This window comes from Siphateles boraxobius, unplaced genomic scaffold (assembly GCF_051911475.1).
Source record: "Siphateles boraxobius isolate OS27281-9 unplaced genomic scaffold, OSU_SipBor_1 2, whole genome shotgun sequence".
Lineage (NCBI taxonomy): Eukaryota > Metazoa > Chordata > Actinopteri > Cypriniformes > Leuciscidae > Siphateles > Siphateles boraxobius.
In genome coordinates this window covers 12262921-12285842 of record NW_027508810.1, presented here as the reverse complement: position 1 = coordinate 12285842, position 22922 = coordinate 12262921, and the positions used below count along the sequence as shown (strand labels likewise).

The following is a 22922-nucleotide window of genomic DNA, read 5'->3' as shown; positions in this document are numbered from 1 at the left end:
CAGAATGGGATTTTGGCAGTAGACTATATCTTAGACATCTGTTTTCCAACCCACCAACATTGGTTTTCATTTTGGGAATTATTTTTGCCTGTTTTGTAGAATGTATTATTTGCAAGTGTGAACCATATAAGAGCTTGTTTTCTTCAGGGGAAAGTCAAGGACGTTTGCATCACCCAAGACAAGAGCATTGACAAACACAAAGTGCTTTTATTTTGAATTTCACCTCGGAAGTGAAATTTTATTTCGTAATCGTTTCCTATTTCACATTGTGCGCGGTTGCCAGAGCGCTTGGTCTCATTTTACTTCGTGCGACGTAAAGGATTTCACCCCGAAGGCTGAGAAGAAGAAAAAATGTAAGTAGCAACTCATTGCATTCGAATAAAGGATATAATGTTATCACTTGTTTTAAGTAATTTACTGACTATAATAAACCCGAGTCGCAGAATTTTATATTTTAGAAAACGGTTGCTGTTTAGGCCTTGCTGTGCACATTTAGTCCCGTGGCTTTTTCTTAGTTCATTTCATCACACTTCGTCAATGTGTTGCGTTTAAAGCGGCTATTTTTTTGCATAAATATAGTTTAGCACAATTTTTAATTAATGTAACATTAATCTGTTCGTTCGTAAGTGAGATGAATGTTATCGTAACGTTATCAGTTAACCTCGAATTCACGCTCAGCGGACACTTAACTTACCGTTAACGTTACCTTATTTAAAGCTGTAAAAAGAAAAAACGTGTTTGTGTTTCTTAAGCATTGGGAAGACTTTCTAATATATTTCCTAATTTTTTTTTCGTCTGCACTGAAACTGGATAGTATCATTGCAATCTCTACAAACTTGTTTTTTATTGTGTTAAATCATATTTCTGCATAATGTAGATTCATATCATGGATTCATGTTGTTAGCTCTGACTTGCACTGTTCCGATATATTTTCTTTACTAATGCATTTAAATGTATGCATATAATTTCAAACTAACTTAATCAGTCTTCTCGATACAGTGTTCTTATTCTGCAAGTCATGCCATAAAACATTCAAATCGCATCTGCGGTAGTTACATTAATGCCTTTCATCATAGTGTTTATAGTCTTCCACCATCCATTCTGGTCTTGACATTAATTTGTATTTCATTACTGCTCAGAATGCTTTAAACTTAAGGATAAATGTAAGCTAGTCTCACACAACCAAACTTTCAGACTTGACGGCAGAAGGTCTGGACTTCATCAAAGACTATAGATTTAGAAAGACTATTCACTCCTATTACTTATGCAAGGGAGAAAATGCAATTTCAGAGGGTTTGCAAATATGGCTGCCAAATGAACAGACCTTCCTTGAAAGGGACTTTGCAACTTTCATTGGCCAAAGACCAGCCAAGAGGCCTGACAGACATGTAAGCAGCAACCAATTACAGTTTGTTTTGTTCTGCGCCATGTTTAGGGGTGTGAAAATGGAAAGTTGATGTTCCTACAATAACAGACCAGCATGCAACCAATAAATCATACTTTCAAGAACATTGTTCAAATGTACTGCCAAAATTGCTCATCAAGAGACCTGTTTGAAAAACACCTAGGCCTAAGTCGGTTGGAAACGTCTGTAGACTTTGTTCTGACAATTTCAAATCAGGCTTGGAAAATAATACTCTTCCCATATCCCATCTGCAAACAAGTTCAAATCTCTTCTTTTCAACTAAGTGCCTCAAATGCTCTTGGATGTCTTTTAATGTCTATGCTATGAACTTCACATACTTTTAAAAATCCAGCGTTTAGTTGATCCTGATAAGCGCTCATTGTAACCGTTGTAAACATGAAGGCTTTCTTCTTCCTTGAGGGGGCTTGGCGTTACAATGGCTTTGTTTCCCGGCAGACCATTAAAGAACGCAATGCAAGTCTGCTGGAAATCCTGTAGAATTCAACCAATCAGATGACAACTAAACTCTCGAAGTGTTTCCCTTTTTTTTGTGTGCCTTTATCAGAAGTTTATCCAACAGTCCGTAGGCATGACGACTAGACCCACTTGTACAATGGACTCTTTCCACTTTTCATTTTTGGAATGTGGGATTTTTCAGCGGCCTTCGTTTCAGAAGCATTTTTCCTTTAGGGATTTTTTTTAAGCCTTTGTTAACTGTATTTATGTGAGGTTCTTCAATTCGAAAATAAAAACGTTATGCAAAAAACAATCTCCAGTGGGTGCCATGCAGTGATATATGGCTGGAACTGGTATTGCTTTTTTAATTAGGAGTAAAACGTATAATTATTTCTATTAAAGGTTATATTTTGCACAAGTGAGTTCGGTTTAAAGGCATGTTAAATTCTGTTCTTAGTAACTTTTGGTTTGTTTCTAAATTTTTCACCAATATAGTGCCTACTATTTTGATTGTTCCTGTCCATGTGAAACTTATACTTCTTAATAATGTCCATCAAAACTTTTCTATGTTAAGTGATTCGGTTTTTACTTTTTATAACATTAGCATTATTTGATAACCTTTTAAATATTTTTTTTTTTACTTCATGGTATGGGCACGGTCTACATGGCAGCCCATTTTACACTTTTCTTAGAACGTCATTTCAGCTTTCCCAAAACAATAGGCTATTATCCAAAAACACCAATGACAAACTTTTGTATCATTTGTTTCCATCTCAATAAAATAGTTAAAATTAGTAGCTTGTCAAGTGTGACACGATTGTCTATATTTTTTCTATTTTTGATAGTCTTTTCCATTATGACCACCACAGTTTCAAGTCTCAGTTAATGTGTAAAATTTCACTTTTCTTTGGATGAAGATGCAAATCTTGTTCAGATAACCATGTGCTCTCTTTGCACCCTTATGTTTCACTTGAGCCCGACTGTCTGTTGTCAAGATGTCTTGATTCCAAATTATTTTTGCAGTTAAACATTAAAGTTGATTAGCTTTATTTCTCTAAATTTTTTGCTCATTGATTTCTGTTTTTTTAGTTTTTGGTCATACAGTGCAACTTAAAGACATGAACACGATCTCTCTTTGGTTCTCTCCTGATCAAGAAACTGCAATCCTTTCCGTGTCTTTCCACACATTTAAGGATCTAAATTTGATTGACGTTTTTCCCCCCTTCAAAGCTCTATTGAACTTTCTTATTAAATTATACTTATTGATCTTCATGGTACTTGTAAATCTTCATTTTATGGTCTATTTGGTCAGCGTACCATTTGTACCTCTGTCATTGTAAATAAGTTTTACTTCTGTTACTTGCATTGTATGGATTTGTGGAGCTCACTGTCTTGCTTTCCTATGCCACTGCTAACCATTTTGTGAGCATGCTAGAAATCATTGCTCCATTGTGTTTCTGCAGAGCTGTTTCATTCTGGAGGAGCTTCTTTTCTCGATCCGGGCTTAAATTGACGGATTGTTTTTCTGGGGACTTTTTGATTTACTTTGTTCTTCTCTTCTTCCACTCGCCCAAAGCGCCATCATTTCAAAGACATGTCCCAGAAATTGACCGGTTCTGATGCTCAGAAAGGCTTTGCTGTTGGCCGTGGGCTTTTGGCTGCCGCTGAGACTTTGAACTTTAGTATGGGTGAGACGCACTCGGACCCCTACGGCTCGTCTTCCCAGTCACATAGTGGCATGTCTGGTCTGGGTGGAGGTGAGGGAAAAGACCACGACTCTCAGCTGCACCGCCGAGCAGGTAGCCACATTAGCAATACTATGAAACTGTTCGCCAGCCTAGGTCTGTCGCCGACTGATCTGGATGCACTAGCACAGGTTCCAGAGGAGAACATCAGCGTGGAGACCTTGCCCCATCTTATCATGCAACTTAAGAACCGCAAGATGGAAGCCGGCCGCCACATTGCTAGCGATCTGCCGTCTCTTTCTTCAGAAACTTCGTACAGAGGCGGCCGAGACGATTGGGGCGACATGCAGGGCGGAAGGTTGGACCGTCCCGGTGGGCAGGCTCAAAGCCGCTCACAAGGTGACTTTGGTTATACTTCCATGCAAGAAACATCTGGTCGAGGGTATGACATGTTAGATTACAGGAGCGGTAGCGGCAGAGACCGCCAATATTCTGAGCTTTCCCGTGACTCCTATCGCAGCCTTGGCATGTCAACATCATCAGCATCTGACGACATGTTCATGCAGAGAAGAATGGGCTCCCCGTCTCAGAGAAAAGTGCAGGATTTCTTGGGAGTCATGCCCCTCATGTTTCCCCATGTGTGCTCCCTTTGTGATTTTGATGTGCACTCTGTCATGGTGAGTAATTCAAGCTGCTTGGCTCCTGCACACACACTTCCTTTTCTTGAGTCCTACTTGTTCAGAAGACCATCTTTAAACATCATTTGTTGCATTTAAATCAGCACCTCTTAGTTTTGCTCAGTATCAGTTTTGTGTAAGAGAAAATGGCCCTAAATCTCATTGGACACTCATAGTATACACCGTTGTTAGCTGTATTTCTGACTTGTTCTTTATGCTTGGTTCCAGGTAGGACAGTTAGTATCTAGAACTAGAACTTTTTTTCTTCTTTTTTTTTGATGATCAATTACAGTACTCATTTGTAGATTGCATTCATATTAGCCAGGAAGGGTAGCTCTGATCCAGTATGTCTAGGCTTTGATTGCTGTAGATTTCACAGCTAATTACTGTTACATAAAGGTCATGTATTAAGGATTATTAAGGATATTCTGTTCACCCTTCCTTGTGTTTAAGGAATGGACTCAGCACACGACTGGGATTCGCCACTCTGAAAACCGCAAACTCCTTTTGCAAATGTAAGTAGACTGCTTAGTTTAACATCTGAACAAACAGTTCACTAGTTTTCACAATGGAAGCTTGTTTCCACCTGGGAAAAAAAAAGAAAAGATAAATGCTACTTTTTATTTACTTTCTCGCAACCGAGATATAAACTCGCAATTGTATATCACGCAATTCTGACATTGTAACTCACAATTACAAGTTTATATCATGCAATTCTGAGAAAAAACGTCTAGACAAAAGTCAGAATTGTGAGAAGTAGTAATTAGCTTTATTTTTTATTCAGTGGCAGAAATAAGCTTCAATTGAAAACCCTCTAGATAGTCATTTAGAAAAGCCTAAACTTGGCCTACGGTAAGTAGAGTTCCACTATGGATATTTTGGATCAGACATTACCCAGTGGAGACCGCTCAGTTCGTGGTGATAACCAGAAGCGTTTTCCACTGCTGTCTAGCTTGAAAAATCAGCATCATAAATTGGCCTATATTACTTGTGCAATATATTCGACGCCGCCTTAAATTCCTCACACACAGATATTATGGAGCTTATGTAAAACCTAATTTGTTCTTCTGCGTATTCTCTGTCATTGTGATATGACGGCATTCCACCAACAAAATTATGACAGAATTTATTTTTGGGTGAATAAAACCTTTTAGTAAAAAAATTAAGAAATCCAGATTATCACCATGAAACAATCAAAGTGGAGCCCTCAAAAGAATTCATAGTGGTTTAATGGACCCTTTTCACAGACTGCGATGATACACTTCCACAGTTATCAATATTGCAAATCTAAGTTTTTCATATTTAATTTTTTTTTAAATTAATACACATTTACAATCGTATACTTCGTTAAATTATCTTGGCAGTAAATGGTTGAAAATGAATTAACGCTGCTCCAATGTTTCTAATACAATGGCTGAAGGATTGACAGATATTTTGACATCTTGCTCTCCTCTGATCAACGTAATCAATATCTCAGTATTTTTACCCTTTGTGGAAAGTTGTGGAAACGCTAACATGGATTTTTCTTCTTCTATTGGAGCAAATGGGAATACAAAAATTTAGATTGCTGTCGTCTCCCATTCACCACTATAGAATTTTACCCAAATATGACAACTTCCGCTTCTGAGAACCCCAGACATGTGAAAAGGGTCCATAAAGCTAATTAACTTTTTGTTTTTTATTAATTGAAACAACAACTGAAAACTCATTCCTGTTGTTTTATAGGTACCCGGACTGGGATCCTCAAATGCCCTCTAGTCGCATGTATGTTACTATTTTTTTTTTTTTAATAGGGCTTTAAGTATGATACATCCTGCTTATTACAAACATCTGTATAGAAAACCATATTAAAAATAAATTCCTCTCAGGTCGACATCCCTTTCCCTGGACACAAAGAGTCGTTCGGATGGATTGCTGGGACCAGCTCCAATGGGTGGTGGTCTACAGAGAACAGGGATGAGCTCCAGCTGGGGTAATAAATCTGTGAGAGGATGTAGTCTGGTCTGCTATCTTTCTACAAGTTGATCTTTTGTTTGAATGTAGCGTTTTACTAGTGACTTTGGTTAAAGGTGCACTAAGTAACATTTTCCCCTGTAAAATAAGTTTTACCCCTAAAGCCATAAAGAATAGTCATATATGATGAATAAAGATTCTAGTTATTTCAGTATCAGAAGAGTTTCTGTAATCTTTAAAGGTGCACTGTGTTAACTTGTACAAGTAACTTGAAAATGACGAACACTTTTCTTGTGAAGTCTGCTACATTGACAGTTTAATTGAACTAAATTGAGCTGAATAATGATGACACTGGTCCTTTTAGAGCTGCTTTACAGCTGAAATTGTATTCGTTTCATAATTGAAGAACTTTGCAACATTAACACTGTTAGTTTCCCGTGTCTTATTGTTAAGCTGCTTTATTTAAATCAGTCAATTTTTAAACAACTTTTTTAGGCTCTGATTCCAGTGTGGGAATGACAAGTAAAATGACATCATATGCAGCGGCACCCAAGGTAATAATGCACTGAATGCGTTATCTGTTTTTGTTCAAATTGCAGTTCTGCAATTACATTTTTTTTTTTCTTCTTCTTTATTTAACCAGGTAAAAACTCATTGAGATTAAAAATCTCTTTTACAAGAGAGACCTGGCCAAGATGCAGCAAAAAAACATAAAGGACAAATTTCAACATATATAAAAACACATCAAATACACATACATAGATATCACAAAGACCCTGTGCTGAAAAAATAATTAATACAATTTTATGAACAATTACGCTGACCAATGTTTACATGCTCCATATTCTTCAGAGTTGAAACAAACTGTCTATAAGAAATAAAAGTAATCATTTTTAACGATTTCTGAAGAAGGTTCCAGGCAGAAGGTGCTGCAAACTTAAAGGCTTTTTTTCCTAATTCTGTTTTGACAATGGGGACCAACAAGTGTAATACATCGTTTGAACGTAGTCCATAATGGCCGTGATTTCTTGTTAAAAGGACACTCAAGTAGGTAGGAGCTAGTCCAACAAGTACTTTGTAAATGAAATCAGCCAGTGAGTGTACCTTCTTGCAGAAAGAGAAGGCAATTTAGCTGTATAATAAAGGATACAATGATGTGTCCTATAACCACAACCAGTGAAAAAATGTAATGCACAATGATACACAACATCCAGTTGTATGCATGAACAAAGGTATCAAATGGAGTTGAAATCAGGTAACGCTTCATTCCTCACTGTACATGTTTTGTAAGGTTTATCTATACTAAAAATATTAGTATATTATATATATATTTAGTGTCCTTTTCAGTACGGGATCTTTTGTTTGAGTGGATGGATATCTTGGTTCTTGTACTCATATATATTTTTTAATTTAGATAAGAAGTAGGGTGGTCGTGGCAAAATACGAAAGAAAACCGATGTCAACAAACAGCCTGTTTGACTTGGCAAAACCCTTTGGCACCATCTGTGAGCATCTAATACTGAAAAACAAGGTAGTGTCTGTGCATTTATGAACAGTCATTCAAGATCAAAAGTCATGACAATGTAATTGAGTAAATCTGTCTCTCTCTCTCTCACTCACTCACTCACTCACTCACTCACTCACTCAAAGGCTTTCCTGGAGCTGCAGACTCATGAGGAGGCTTTGGCCATGGCTAATTATTATCAGCGAAAACCAGCCATTTTGCATGGGAAAGAGATACACATTTATTTGTCAAAGGAACTGATGGCAATTGAGGTAAGATGAAAAAACAAAAAAACAAGAGTATACATAAAGCAAATAGGCTTAATTGAGCCATTTTAACTTATCAATACAGAAAAGTGGAAGGCCAGGCAGAGAGACTAGGCCTGTGAAGAGAGGAGTCAGCCAGGTGGTGTTTTTCTCCAATTTACCACGAGGCAGTGACAAGAAAATGGAGCTCCTAACAATATCTCGTAGATTTGGCACTGTTGAGAAACATCTCTTTCTAAATGATGAGGCAAGTTACACATGCAGCAATTTCCAGAAAATACATTCATTTCCAGGACATACATTTTTAAAATGTATATTTTGACCATTTTTAAAACAGGCATTTGTTCAAATGGGCAATGCTGAGGATGCAGAGATGTTGGTGAAGTACTACACTGTCAATCCTTTGACTATCAATGGAAGATCCATTCGACTGAACATCTGCACAAAGTATAAGACTCTAACGTAAGTTGTCCTTTCTATCCTGAGAGACCAAAGATATCTTTTGTAAGAAAACAAAACCAAATGTGCTATACATGATGTTCCAGGGTCCCACCAGGAAAGGGCGACCAAGGAAGGGAAGAACCAGCCCGTAAGAGCAGCGGTAGCAGCAGTGCCACCAGCAGAACTGGTGATAAACCTTCATCAAAGAATCAAAGGTCCTCTACTTCCAAAGCCAAAGAGAGCTCTGATGAGAAAGAAGAACCAAAGCCTGCGGAAGTAGAGGCCCTGGGAGACGGGGCAGGAGATGAAGCTGATGTTATGGAAGCACGTGATGGAGACGAAGAGGGTTTTGATGAAGATCCCTCTGCAGATGATGTCGACCTATCATGTGATCCGGAGCAAACCAGTGAACAAGCACCAGATATTGATGAAACCAACCTAGAGGATGAGGAGGACCCTGAAGCGCAGCAAGCCAGAAATGTATCCAGCGATGAGACCATAGAAAACCAAAAAGACTCTGGTGAAAAACAGGAAGAGAGTCCACTGGAGGAACCTGTGACATCTGAGGCTGAGCAGGAGAACACAGATGAGCCTCCTAAAGATCTTGAGGAACAGAATGATGACCAACCTGAAGATGAGGGTGCTGAAGAGGACAATGAAGAGCAGGTAGGATCTTTTGCACATTAGCACATCATCTGAAACCTTAGCCTCTGCTCAAACCTTTCTAGAGCCTGTTTTATGCTTCTGCGTCGAATCAACGGCGTACCCCCGCAGACCCCTCTGCGTCGCCGCGAACCCCTCCGCCGTAGCTCGACGTGCACCTCCAAAAAATTGTAACTACGCGTCGAGGCGACGCAGACCCCAAGGGCTGTGATTGGTCAGATGCACCGCGATGCAAGTGACCTGACGCAGAACCATAAAACAGCCACGACGCCGTAGGAGTGACGGCGTAGCTACGCCGTGGAGTTGATGCAGAAGCATAAAGAGGCCGTAAGGGTGCTCCAATCAGGCGATCACCGATTACAAATCACTGGAAGCAGTATTGGCCGATCACTTATACCGATCACAGAACTAAATAATAGGCCTATGAACTAAACTATTCCTAACAACAGTTTATTTTATGTGTACTTTTACTATGGGCAGGTAAATGAATGGAATTTTTCAGATGTTTTTATCTAATTGACGAAATAAGGTCACACAATTTACGTATTAACACGACCGGAGAATACAGAAAAAAAATACGGAGAGCAGCAGATTTTGTTTCTGCTCTGACAGTCGCAAGACCACACTGAACGCTGTAGCGCATGTTAGAAATCAGGAATCAAGCCTTAATGTTAAAATGTAATGTAGAGGCCTCTGGGGATGTCATTTTACTATTTTTTTTTCTATAAAAAACATTTATATTATATAAAAAGCATATACTGTTTTACAGTAAAATGACAACCCATTTTAGGCCTGCACAATATATCGAAAACTTATCGTCATCGCGATAATAGTATATGCGATATCTGTATCGCAGAGAGGTGCGATAAATTACATTCATTTTATGTGCCAAGCGTTTGTGTGTTGCACGCATGCATAGGTTGTTTATCCAAATTCGACCAATCAGATGGGGCCTTTCTATCTTTATACCCGCCTCCCCAGTATGTGCTATTATGCTATTGGCTAGATCGGGCCCAATGGAAACCTAGGGAGACGAAAGTGGAAAATAAAAACTAATGGCAGGAGGAGAGACAAGCGAGGAAAATGACAACAGCGAAGAACCTGTGCCTAAAAAAACCTGTACGTCTGAAATATGGCAATATTTTGGCTTCAATAGAGAAGACGTGTCACAAATGCAGGTACTGTGTAAGGGGCCATTCACATATCGCGTCTAAAACGCCTGAAGCGGCTGCTTCTCCTTTCAACAAGCGCTTGCGTCTGTCGTTGCTATGCAACCATGAACTGCTGAGCGCTTTCCATGATGACGAGGAAGTATCAGCAGAGGATTATTTGATTTCTAGCCCTTGCATTAGATTAACTACTAGATATATTTATGGAGATGAGAAATAAAAAGCCGCCCTTTACAGCTACGGTCAGCTGTTTGGGCGAGCTTCCCATGTTGTTACGGAAAGGGCGAAGCTGATTGTTTTTTGTCACATTACCTGCGATGAGCTTGCGGCATTCTGACAAATTGAGATATTCTCTCGTTGCGGCATAGGCGGGCCTGGCAAAATGTGCTTTCATTTTGAGCGCGCTTTCCGCACGCCTGCATTTGAAATAACGAATTTGCACGCGCAAAAAATGCGATATATAACCATTGGTGACTGTGTCACTGAGCCGTGCCAAAAAATTGTCAGGGGAGAGGGGAAACTAATCTCCACAGTCATCTGGAACGCAAGCTCAAGGAGCTATATGAAGACTTCAAAAAGTGTAAGCCCAAATCTACCAAAACTGCTAACGAAATGCCAAGTAACAATAACAGAGTCTCACAGACAGCCATTAATCAAAGTGTTGCAAGTGTAACTCCTTCTGAAAAAACTGCAGATCAGAAGAATATCTATTAGCCTACCCGTTTATTTTAGTGTGATCATTACGTATAAATGATTAAATAAAGTTTCGAAAAAATCTTCATAAAAATAGCACTTCTCTAGGGAAGAAGAATCACAAGAAATATCGTTATCGCAATACTCAACAACAATATCGCATATCGCATATTTTCCCAATATCTTGCAGCCCTAACCCATTTACAATTTTTCACTGTGTATGTTACAATAACTTAGTTAACCAAAAAACTTTTTTTTACCATTAAATAATATTTTGTAAAAAAAATAATTATTTTCCATAAGCTGCTATATTCCAAGTCTTCTGAAGCTGTGCAATCGTATGGGCCACTTGTCTGGTGTTCTTTTGTCATCTTTGGAGCTACTTCTATCTACTCCTTTAATATAAATTGCATGTTCACTACTTTGACATGCAGATCTCCTGACTATCTGTATCTGCTTCTAGGACAGTCAAACTGAAACTGACTTTCCTGAGAATATGGATGAGTTTGTTACTCTTGATGAGCTAGGAGAGGAGGAGGATGGCGAGAGGCAAGACCCAAAGTCTAAAGCTACAAACACACCAGGTAATGCCCTTGAGCAATGTCAATGGCTTTAGCAGTGATCCTTCTTTGGACTGAATCGACAGTATTAAATAATAATAAAATATTATGAGAAGATTATAATCATACTTTTGATGAAAACTACAATGTCAGTGCTCTGTCTTTTTTTAACCAAAGTCAGTCCATTTATTAATGCCTTATTTCATCTTTAATGTTTCAGGAAGCTCCAAGGATAATGGAGTAAGTCACTTTTTATTTGGCACTTTAAAATGTTTTATAAAATGGTTTACAACTAATCTCTGTGCATTGATTTATTGATTGTATTAAATATTAATGTGTGTTTTTGGAATTGTAGGGATTGAGAGTTGTGAATGTCGTTGGATTTAAACGTGGCTACGGTTATCTAGACGAAATCCTTAATCTTGCCAAGCCATTTGGTAAAGTGGTGCGGCACCTGGTGTTAGACGTGAGGCCTGAGGTAACAGCTCTCAGATATTCTGTTCTTGGTAGTTCAGACCCATTCACTCACGCAGCTTTACTCTAGCTATCCACACAGATTTCTGATGCTAGACTAGGGTTGGGAATCAAAAATGTATTCCAATTCTGGAATGAATACTTAAGGTCAGGAGATACTTGTTATAAAATTTAAATTATGATTCCTCTTATCGACTTTGTGTGCATTTGAAAATTACTTTAAATTGACCATTCATGCTCAAAGACCCGCGTGTTGTTTTCTGTTCTGCGCGCACATCCTAAACACGCTTGCAGAAAAAGTGATTTTAAACTATTCCGTGCTGTTTTCTGTGCTGTTAAAATATCCTCTTAAACACAATTAAAACGCATACAGTATATTGGATCTGTGCAGCTCTTAAAGTGATAGCAGCCTAATATTGCTGCTGCTTTCTCTATAATAACATTAATCAAACAACAAAAGACTGAATAACATTTGTAATGTATACTGTATATTTTATTCATAGTGCAGTTATTTTATATTTGACTACAGTTTCTATGCATGAAAACCTTAAAACAGTTTATTTCAATTGTATCTTTGTTCAGTTGTTTTTCTTCGTGCAATTGCTATTTTTTTTTCTTTTTAAATTACTGAGTGTTTACTTGTCTTTAATAATGGTTGAAATTTATATTAATTTAGCTTAATTTGGTTCCTTGTCTAAGTGCTTTTTCCTTAAAGTGTTGTGATTGTGCACTGTGTTAGGCATTTCTGGAGTTTTCCAATGAACAAGAGGCAAGAGCAATGGTTAGTTTCTACAGTGGAAATGTCTTACCATCTGTGTGTGGAAAACCTGTGAAGGTTTTTCATTCACACACCTATGCAACCATCCAGGTAAGACTTCGGCTTATTAACTCACTATGAATAAAATGTGAATCTATAAGAAACAATCTAACGCCTATATCTGTGCAACATCTACAGAGTGGCAGAGTCATCTACGTTGGTAATGTTCCACCCTTCAAAGGCTCAGATGCATCACTTCTGAAAATCGCAGAACCATTTGGAAATATCAGAAGATATTTTCTGAATCCATTGCGCAGTGAGGTAATTATAAGAAATAAACTTTCTATCGGATTTACAAGGACAAAATTAAATTATATTTGTATGTTTGCTCAGTGCTTCATTGAGATGGAAAGAGGGGAAGATGCTGAGAAAATGGCAGAGGCCTACAAAGAAAATCGACCTAAATTTGAAGGCAAACGACTGGTTGTCTACGTGAGCAGGAAATATAAGCAGCTCAAACGTGGGTCAGTGGGACATTCAGACTTTTTTTTAATGGGAAATAATAAAATGGCTTTCCAAAAAATGTTACATGGAATCTGTTTGATAATATTATCTTCTCGCAGACAAAGACCTCCAAGCCCAGAGACCGAGGATAAACGGACACTCAAGAGAGAACGCTCCGAGGAGGATGAGGCTCAGAGAAACTCCTCCAGGAAAAGTAAAGACAAAAAAGAGGAAGAACCTTCTGTCAAGAAGATCAAAGTGGATGAGCCTGTCGCTGATAAAGCTAAGGAGATGGAGAGTCATGAAGAGAAGGAAAGCCAAAATGTTTCAGCAGAAATTGTTCCTGAGGAGAAGAAAAAGTCAGATGAGAAACAAAGCGAAGACGCATCAGAGCTCCAGAATATGGAGACTGAACCTGTGAGTGACTTCATTATTTTTGTCATATCATGAATTGGATGAGGGTAGCATGCTTAAATTAGTGTTGTTAGCAACATTGATTTGTTTCAAAACAACACTGCCATTTTGAAACAAACCAAATATCTGAATTTTCCAAAATGATTTCAACTGGTGATTCTAAGAATTTTTAGAAGAAAAATTCCCATTCTCTCATTTACTTAAATATGAAAGTTTTCTATCACTTACACACCCTTATGTTCTTTCAAACCTTAATTTTTTTTTTTTTTGGAACACAATATATATTTTATCTTTATTTTCAGTAGAAAAGAAAGTTGTCCTGATATAAGGGTGTAAAAAGTTGTTTCTAGTGACAGCTCCAGTGCGCTCTGCCACAAATATTTGCGCTACAACCAGAAGCTCCACAGACCGAGAAGAATGTGATGGAGAAACGTATAAATTAATTTGATATTCTATGGAGTCTACAAGATTAAGTGTTTTAGAACTACGTCAATCCTGTTACATTATGTGTGTGCCTTATATCTGATTACAACTTGCCAAACAACATGGTAGGTTGTTTTTGGAGATTTAAACTTTCACACTGTGAGCCTTAGTGCTCAATTCCTGTTTATTGCTCAGATCCTTTTTTTTTTTTTTTTTTTTTTTGTATAGCATTTCACATTGTTTAAATGAGGCCACTGGCCAACATCAGATTCCAGTATGAACAGATCATGGCCCTGGTATGCGAAAGTAAAAAGATGGCACGTAGCATGCTGTCATATGGAAGTAAACACAGACAACATTATAAAAGTGATTACGCATTTAATTATAGGTTGATCTGTTGCTGAAGCCAGCAAATTTATGCACAGGCAATATGAAAAAAACAAATGATACAAAAGAGTGAGCAGAGTTTTTAAAGATTTATGATACAAGCCCTCATGTTTTGCTTGTATACAGAGAGTATCGGTGATATGTGAAAATTTTGTTCACTTTTTCATAAAAGCATGAAAATTGGTACACATATACAGTTTGGGGCCCTAAACATTTTCAGAAATGGAGCCATTGCAAAAAACTTCTCGTGGCGACCATGGTGGCCATTTTGCTTTCCGCCATAACTGAATTATGTATTTTGTATCATATCTCCTGAACCAGACATGATAGCATAGGAAATGTGATTTCTACCCCTATGTTTTGATACAACATCATAAACTGTTCAGGTGAATAGTTAATGGTGAATTCAGTGACGTTGTAAGGATTACAATGAAATTGCAGTATCTGAGAATATCGTCTGAAGCTGGGACCACACTAAAAGATTTTTAAAATCTTATATTTTCAAAATGTGAGAGACCACTAACATCATGATAAAAAATCATAAATGGATAAATCTTGTTCCTGTAGTGTGTGGAGTGCCTTGATGTGACCAGGAAAGCATACCACACACTAACAGATTCAATTCACAGACAACAGAGTCCCACCTGTGAACTAGGGCTGGGCAATATGGCCAAAAAATCATATCACTTTCTATGTTTTTCTATTTGGATATTTGGATAAAGAAAATCTGTATTTATTTAAAAAAAAAAAAGATTTCACATCCTGCTCAATGATTTCCAAACAATGTTGATATTGAAGGATATGGAAACAAATACAGGGAATGTAGGCTATGCAATATATTATGTGCAAAAAGGTGGTTAAAATCACATTACATTCTAACATTATATTTAACATTACAATCTAAAAACAAAAATACTGCTTTTGTTTTTAAAATTACTCAAGGCTAAACTAAAAATGAAAATAAAAACAAAAACAAAAGCACAAACTAATTATATTAGCCTGCATTTGATTACCCCATTATAATGGTCACTTTCATAAAAATATACTTGTAGGTTTTTTCGGAACACGAATTAAGATATTTTTGATTAAATCTGAGAGCTTAATCACTCCTCCATAGGCTTCTTCAGGGATTTTAACTTGCCAGCCCCGAAAAGTCATTAAAGACATCGTTAAAATAGTCCAAGTGACTACTGTGGCTCAATCTTAAGTTTATCAAGCGACGAGAATACTTTTTGTGCGCAAAAACAAACAAAAATAACGACTTTATTTCAACTATTCATTTCCTTCTCTGTTGGCCTCTAGTCAGTTAACATATGGCGCTTTTCCACTGCATGGTACGGTTCGGTACGGCAAGCTTTGGCGCTTTTCCACGGCATGGTACGGTTTGGTACGGTACGGCTCACTTGTGGCGCTTTTCCACTGCATGGTACGGAATGGCTCGCTTTAAATTGTACCACCTCTGTTGAGGTTCCAAGCGTAACGTACCGATACTAAAATGTGACGTGGAAGCCCTGTAGATCACTGATTGGTCAGACAGAATCGTCACTACCAGCGTCATTGTATTTGCAAGACATCAAACCCGAGAGATTTAAATAGCCAGTAACAGCCCCCGCTGTAGCATCTGTTTTAAAACTACTTGCTTGACTTGCTTGAAGAAAAAAAACTTCCAAAAAGAAATGGCTGAATCGTGGTCAGTGGACGAGAAGCGCAGACGTTCCTCTTGTTGGTTGCCGAGGAGTGTATAAACTATAACGATCAGTCATAATCCCACCCACTTTGAAGCGTTACTAACTGCAGTGGAAAAGCAACCGAGCTAAAGCGAACCGAGCCGTGCCGAGCCGAGTCGTACCGAGCAGAGTCGTACCATGCAGTGGAAAAGCGAAGCGAGCCGAACCGTGCCACGCCGAGCCGAACCGTACTGAGCCGTACCGAGCCGGACCGTGCAGTGGAAAAGTGCCATTAGTGTGATTGCGTAGAGCTATGTCACACGTAGGCTCACTATTGGCCGACGCTGATCATGTGGGTGATGCGTGTCACGTACAACAACAGAAGCTTACGCCATTATACTAGTGAACTGACTCGAGGCCCACAGAGAAGGAAATTAATAGTTGAAATAAAGTCGTTATTTTTGTTTGTTTTTGCGCATAAAAAGTATTCTCGTCGTTTGATAAACTTAAGATTGAGCCACTGTAGTCACTTGGATTATTTTAACGATGTCTTTAATGACTTTTCGTGGCTGGCAAGTTTCAATCCCTGAAGAAGCCTATGGACTAGTATGCAGGAGTGATCCAGCTCTCTGATTTCATCAAAAATATCTTAATTCGTGTTCCGAAGATGAACAAAGGTCTTACGGGGTTGGAACAACATAAGGGTGAGTAAATACTGACAGAATTTTCATTTTTGGGTGAACTAACCCTTTAAATGGGCCACTGTGATAGATGTTGAAATTGTATTGTACACGTTGGAAACAGCTGGCTATCCGCTGATGTGAGCTTGGCTGACGTGGCCTGCCTGAAATAACACAATGCTTGATGGCGGTTTGGACGTTCTTCCGAGCAGATTCAGTCTCTCTTAACACACTACACCCCTCACACCACAGGAAAATCTGATAAAATAATCTGTAGAAATTAATCTGGACTTCATCTGGCATGTCGGAAGGGGAGAAATTGGTCCAAAATCACCCCGAATATCTTGTAATGTGTACCCAGCATAAGTGAAGAGTTTGAGAATGCCAATGGAGTTCAGCAGTAAGGGTGTCTCTGGTTGATGTGATTGAGGAATGGGAACCCCCTTCGCAGAGGACGGCAACAAGCTGTCTGCAACAGCAACAGCAAATGTCCGGGTTGCAGAGAGGATCGGCAAGACCAGTACAAATTATTTGTTGCAGAGAGGATGCAGGGCACGAAACCCATCACAAAGCCCCTATGAAGAGGAACAAGCTCCCTCTTTTTAAAACAGCTCCGTTAAGAGAACGGACCAAGACAAAACTCTGTGGAAAATGACTGTGCACTGTTTTCCAGACTCTATATTGCCTGTAAGACCCATGATGGGAACCTAGAAAACTTATTCAAAAATGAAAATCAGACCTATCCTCCATCACTCTCATTTCATGGTGGACTACGCTTGGGAAACCAGGCTAATCTGCCTAGAAAACTGTATGAGCAGTGCCCTAGACAGTGCCTCACGAAACAGTGCCCCAGACAGTGAGGTCTAAATACTACTGTAGATGGGTCAGCAGCCATGAACATGCTGAAACCAGGCATAGCTAAAACCTTCAATGACTTTTCCAGCAAGATCTTCATACCTTTATATTAAAGAAAAACTTGAAAGGGTCAACAGCGTGTATGGAACTACTATGAAATTAACAGCTTAAAATCCTAGAAAAGGGGAAAGGGGACAAGAACAAGAGTAAATAAAAACAAAATGGAGCTCTTTTACTTTCTGATCCGGAAATGAAGAAATGCTTACTACCAAACAAGTTATTTAGACGTGCAGACCCAATAATCTCACCCACAAGAATCAGATCAGATTGCCCCTTGCACACATGAAGAGGCACATACAAGGATGCTACTCCATGTGGCGGATGCTGCAAGAAAAGGATTTTAAAAGATCACCCTGTGCACTGTGGACCAACTGTTGTGGTTCTAGCCATTGCACACGTCAAAGCTGGACATTGAGGAGTTGTGGGTGGCATGTGGGACTGGCAAGAACTTCAGATACATACCTGCTCATAAGATTGCCAAGTCTCTGGGTCCTGGCAAATTCAAGTCCCTTCTTGTGTTCCATGCCTCCATTGGCTGTGACAGTCTCTGCATCTGCAACCAGGGGCAAGAAGACAGCATGAGACACCTGGAGTGCAGAGGACATGGCAACACAGGCCTTCATTGCTCTGTCAAAGGCTCCAAAAAGCATTCCAGAGAAGATCATATCCATTGTTGAGCTCTTCACAATTCTCCTCTACGATCGTACCAGCAGCAAACTCCACATCGATCAAACTCGTCTCAAGTTGTTCACAAAGAAAGGAAGGAGGAAAGAAGCAAATCACACAAATCATTTATATAACGCTTTTTATAATATAGATTGATTTAACAGCTTTACAGTGGTGAGAAATTCATTCTACAAAGATTATGGCCGTACAGCAGCTCTATGAAAAATCATTGTCCAGCTTGAGTAAGTTTTTTTTAATTTTTTTTTTTTTAAATGTATTCATTTCCGTTGTAAAAATCATTAGGTATTAACTTAGGGGACGCTTGCACAACACCGTTCTCAACTGAAAACAGAAAACCCTCAATGCACTCCAGCCGTTCATCCACACGTCAACGGCACCCTGGTGGCCCGAGAACGCAAACCCCGAAATAGGTTTCTAAAGTGCAAGTTTTAGAACTTAGGGACACAAACATAACTATCGAAACAGGGGTAGACATCACATTTTCCATGTTATCATGTTTGGTTCAGGAAATATAATTCAAAATACATAATAAGCAAAATGGCCGCCATGAATGCGTATGTGCGCGGGCGTGTAGTCTTTCTTTACAAAAGTGCAGCTCCTCAAAAGAGCAGTGTACCAAGGAGGACACTGTTGCGGACAAGCACTTGAGGTGGCACCAAATATGCCATCTCCAACAGACAGGGGTTTGATGGACCCAAGCAATCGGAGACCATTGTGCTCAACTCTTCCACAGACAAGCCGTCCATCCTTGAACTCTTTAAGTTGTGGCTGCAAGAAAGGCTGCCGGGGGCATTGCAAATGCAAAAAAAGATTTAAAGTGCACAGCTGTCAATGTGGAGGAGACTGTAAAGGAGACATTGAAGAAAAGGTTCAACAACAATAAAACAATCAAACAAGCGTGTTTCTGAAATAGATTTTTTTTTAAAGTAAATCTTTGTGTTTGACACACTTTTTAAGCTATGTTGCTAAGATCATATTGAATATTATACTCTTTACAGTCACTGAATTATTATTAACAAGGTTAATGAACAAAAGGATCACACTTTTTAAACTCTACACAACATGCATGCAACCGACATGATATTATAAAGTCACAGCCCACTGTGATTTCCTTCTCACTTCCCTGAATTCACCATTAACTATTCACCTGAACAGTTTATGATGTTTTAAATGTTATCATTGTAATCATTGTCCATCAAAACATAGCGGTAGACATAGCCAAATTATGTATTTTGTATCATATCTCCTGAATCAAACATTATAACACAGAAAAGATTATGGCAGAGAGTAAAATGGCTGCCATGTTTACCACTAGGCGTTTTTGCGATGGCTCCATTTCTGAAAAAGTTCAGGGGCCCAAACTGTGCAAGAGTACCAAGTTTCATGCTTTTATGAAAAAGTGAACACATCACCTCACATTTTGCACGTATCACCTGGACTAAGAGCTGTCATTGTAATACTTGTGAGTTCTGATACATCACTGTCCTTCTACCTTTTGCAACTGTCTTGAAAACGTCAGATATGTAAAATCTTTGAAGTGACTCGCATGAGCTGAGAATTGTGATGAATATTGATCTAGAGTGACGTAAAAGTCGCATGAAGTCCTATACAACTGTTCAAACTGAGGTCGCATTGCAAACCATCAATCATAAAGTACCACATGTATGTATGTAGCAAGAGTAAATTCAGCCCAGACAAGTTCCCCAAGCAGTAGACAAAAGATTGTACAAACTAACTTTCTCACTGCTAACAGGATATACTTGATCGAACCACTGCTTTGCTTGATGTATCCTTTGACCAGGTGGCTGAAGATGAAGAAACTGTTGCTTCAGAGAAGAGTGTGAAGACTGAGGAAAAGACCATTACAACAGCACCATCTGAAATGAGGCTTGAAACTAGCCATTCTACTTTAGAGCCATATGATCCTAATGTCCCAGTGGGTAAGATGACTTTGTTTTTTGCTAAGAAATAAGAAGTTTGACATAAGCTATTAATTTAGTGTTTTATATTAATTTTCTTCAGCTTTTTGGACAGATATGGCACTAAATCAGTTTGACTTAGATTTATGGTTTGGTTTAAAGCATTTAATAGCATTATAAAAAGCGATGCACTTAGGAAATATTTCATTATCATTATTTCATTATTGTAAGAAGCCTCATTAATGAATCTCATTTGTCCTGTTTCAGGTGTGGAGTTTGTGAAGATGGGGTACTACTGCAGAATCTGCTTCCTGTTTTACTCTAATGAGGACACTGCTAAGAAAATTCACTGCAGTAGCCAAGCACACTACGATAAACTTAAGGTGATTTTTTCCTTTATCTGTCCTTGATCAATGATGTCAGAGCAGGATTGAGATCTTTATGCATTACATTTTGAGGATTCACTTTTTATTAGTAAATATTAGAATTATTACATTGACCTTTTTGTTGTTGTTCGGTATATGTTTTTGAAACATACATGTTTTCTTCTTATCAGAAATATTTGGAAAAGGAGAAAGCCAAAGCACAGAGTAACGGGACGAAGAAATGAACCATAGACGCTGGAACATCTGTTAATATGTCCATTATGTCCCTGTGATCGCGTTTTCTTTTTTTTTCCAGTATGTTTAATTTTTTTCTAAAAAATTATTAGACTGAGGCATTGCTTCTTTTAATGTAGTAATGAAAGCTGGTGCATTCATATGAAATTCCTAGCTGTTCAGTCATAGCAAATTAGATGTGAAGTTTAACACATTTTATGCCTTAATTGCTATTACTGTTTTTGTTTTTCCTTTCTTTTATTAAACTTCCAGCATTCCTCATACCCTGCCTGTCTGTTTTTAATAACTCTTCTCTGTTTATTTTGTATTCTGTGAAAGGAGAATATATTCATGGCCCCTTTGTTTAATGTAATTAATCGGTGTTACCTAGCATTTTACCTTAAAACAGCATAAATATGACTTAATGTCCGCTATTGACGGACCCCATGCATTGGGGTTTAAATTGAAATGCCCCTAACCCCTGATCACTTCTGACCCAGCATGGAGGTTTTTTTTTTCTCATGTAGGATTCTATGTTGATTTTGTCCGCGGGCGTTATCTCCAGGGGAAAGACTGACTTTCCACAGATTCCCACTCAATGATCCTGAGCGACTGAGGCTCTGGGGCCAGTTGCATAAACCCCTAAGACTAGTCTTACAAGTTAGAGATCAAATTTGTTTCATTTAGACTGTTCATAGCTTTTTTAAATCAGCTACATAAAAACGTAGATTAGCCTAATTTAATACCGAAAAGTAAGACTGACTGCCCCTGACTAACTGCTAGTGGGTCATACATACTAGAACTTAAGACACTGTCTTTACGTAATGATTATGTTTATGCAACCGGCCCCTGGTTTGCTCGTGGTTCAACGGGTTACCAGTTTACACATTCAGTCTCTCGAAGTTTTGAGGATGATTTCAAATCAGACGAGGGAAATGTACGACGATATCTGAAATCAACAGCTGTGCCTGTGTTGTTTTTAAAAATTGAGGTATGTGAGGAGAAAACCTGCTCTGTTGTTCTAAAACTGTATTCACTTTCTTCTGTGGATAACAACAGAAGATAAGTCGCCATTAATCGGAAGTATTTTCTTTAAAGAGTACGAGGGCACAATAGTTAAAAAATATGTCTTTTTTTTAACCCTATAATAAGCGGAGACACCTGCTAATTCATTTGTTGTTCCATGGGAACTGGAAGGTTTCAAACATTACTAATATAACTTTATTATTTGTTGTGTAGTGCATTTTATGATAGTGCACTATATCTGATTCAGCATGATGAGTTGTTTTCGGAGACTCAGAGTGGATTTTGTAGGGCACCGTTATGAAAATTTTGGCCAACATGATAACAGATAAATCTTTATATTTGAAATCCGATAACTGATATTGGGCGATAAATCGAAGTAAAAAAAATTATATAATTTTGAAAGCCTGATTACAAAAACAAAAGTCTCACCATCAAAAGCTATGTCCCAAGCACACAATTATAATGTTATCATAATTGTATGTAGCCCATATGATGTAGCCCACTTAACTGTATTTTCCTTGTGCACAAGTGATTCCAATTATATTTCAAGCAATTCAAAACCATCATGTCGAACAGTGCGCATCTGAAGTGTCTCAGGAAATCCGTTATTTATTGGCTTTAATATATCGGCCACATTTTCTTATTGAGCCGATAACCATACCATTAAAAATTAACATCGGCCGATACCGATATGTCGTGCATCCCTAGAATTTAGCCTGGATAGGTTTCTCAAGGGGTAGACAAAGATTGATCCACTTCTTGTCTTTGCTGTCTTTTGACCAGGAGGGTGAAGATGAAGAGACTGTTACTACTCCACCTGTTTTATCAAAGAAGATTGTGAAAACTGGAGAAAATGGCACTTCACCTGCATCAGGTGTAATAAAGCTTGAAACAAGCCTGCTCTTGATAATGTCTCATTTGGTAAGATGGATTGGTTTTTGCTAATAAATTGTTTCACAAATCCATACATTTGATTTCACAGCCTATCCTGACCAAGA

General features: G+C 38.4%; 1 protein-coding gene across 1 annotated transcript; it reads left to right on the top strand.

Annotated features, from left to right (window-relative positions):
- The first annotated feature begins 245 nt into the window (after window positions 1-245).
- On the top strand, window positions 246-21182 carry LOC143744436 (uncharacterized). Its single transcript, XM_077235923.1, has 21 exons — window positions 246-353; window positions 3325-4223; window positions 4677-4738; window positions 5949-5987; window positions 6092-6195; window positions 6672-6730; window positions 7591-7707; window positions 7827-7952; window positions 8032-8193; window positions 8284-8408; window positions 8492-9053; window positions 11376-11496; window positions 11693-11712; window positions 11828-11950; window positions 12686-12814; window positions 12902-13024; window positions 13097-13227; window positions 13327-13624; window positions 20182-20320; window positions 20567-20682; window positions 20856-21182. Exons 2-21 carry the CDS (start codon window positions 3456-3458, stop codon window positions 20907-20909), a joined length of 3378 nt encoding a protein of 1125 aa, XP_077092038.1. The 5' UTR covers window positions 246-353; window positions 3325-3455; the 3' UTR covers window positions 20910-21182.
- Window positions 21183-22922: the final 1740 nt, after the last annotated feature.

Coding starts and splice junctions, on each gene's coding strand:
- LOC143744436 (XM_077235923.1), top strand. CDS start 3,456: ATGTCCCAGAAATTGACCGGTTCTGATGCTCAGAAAGGCTTTGCTGTT. Junction 6,731..7,590: donor CATATGCAGCGGCACCCAAG/GTAATAATGCAC, acceptor TTTTTAATTTAG/ATAAGAAGTAGGGTGGTCGT. Junction 11,951..12,685: donor TGTTAGACGTGAGGCCTGAG/GTAACAGCTCTC, acceptor GCACTGTGTTAG/GCATTTCTGGAGTTTTCCAA.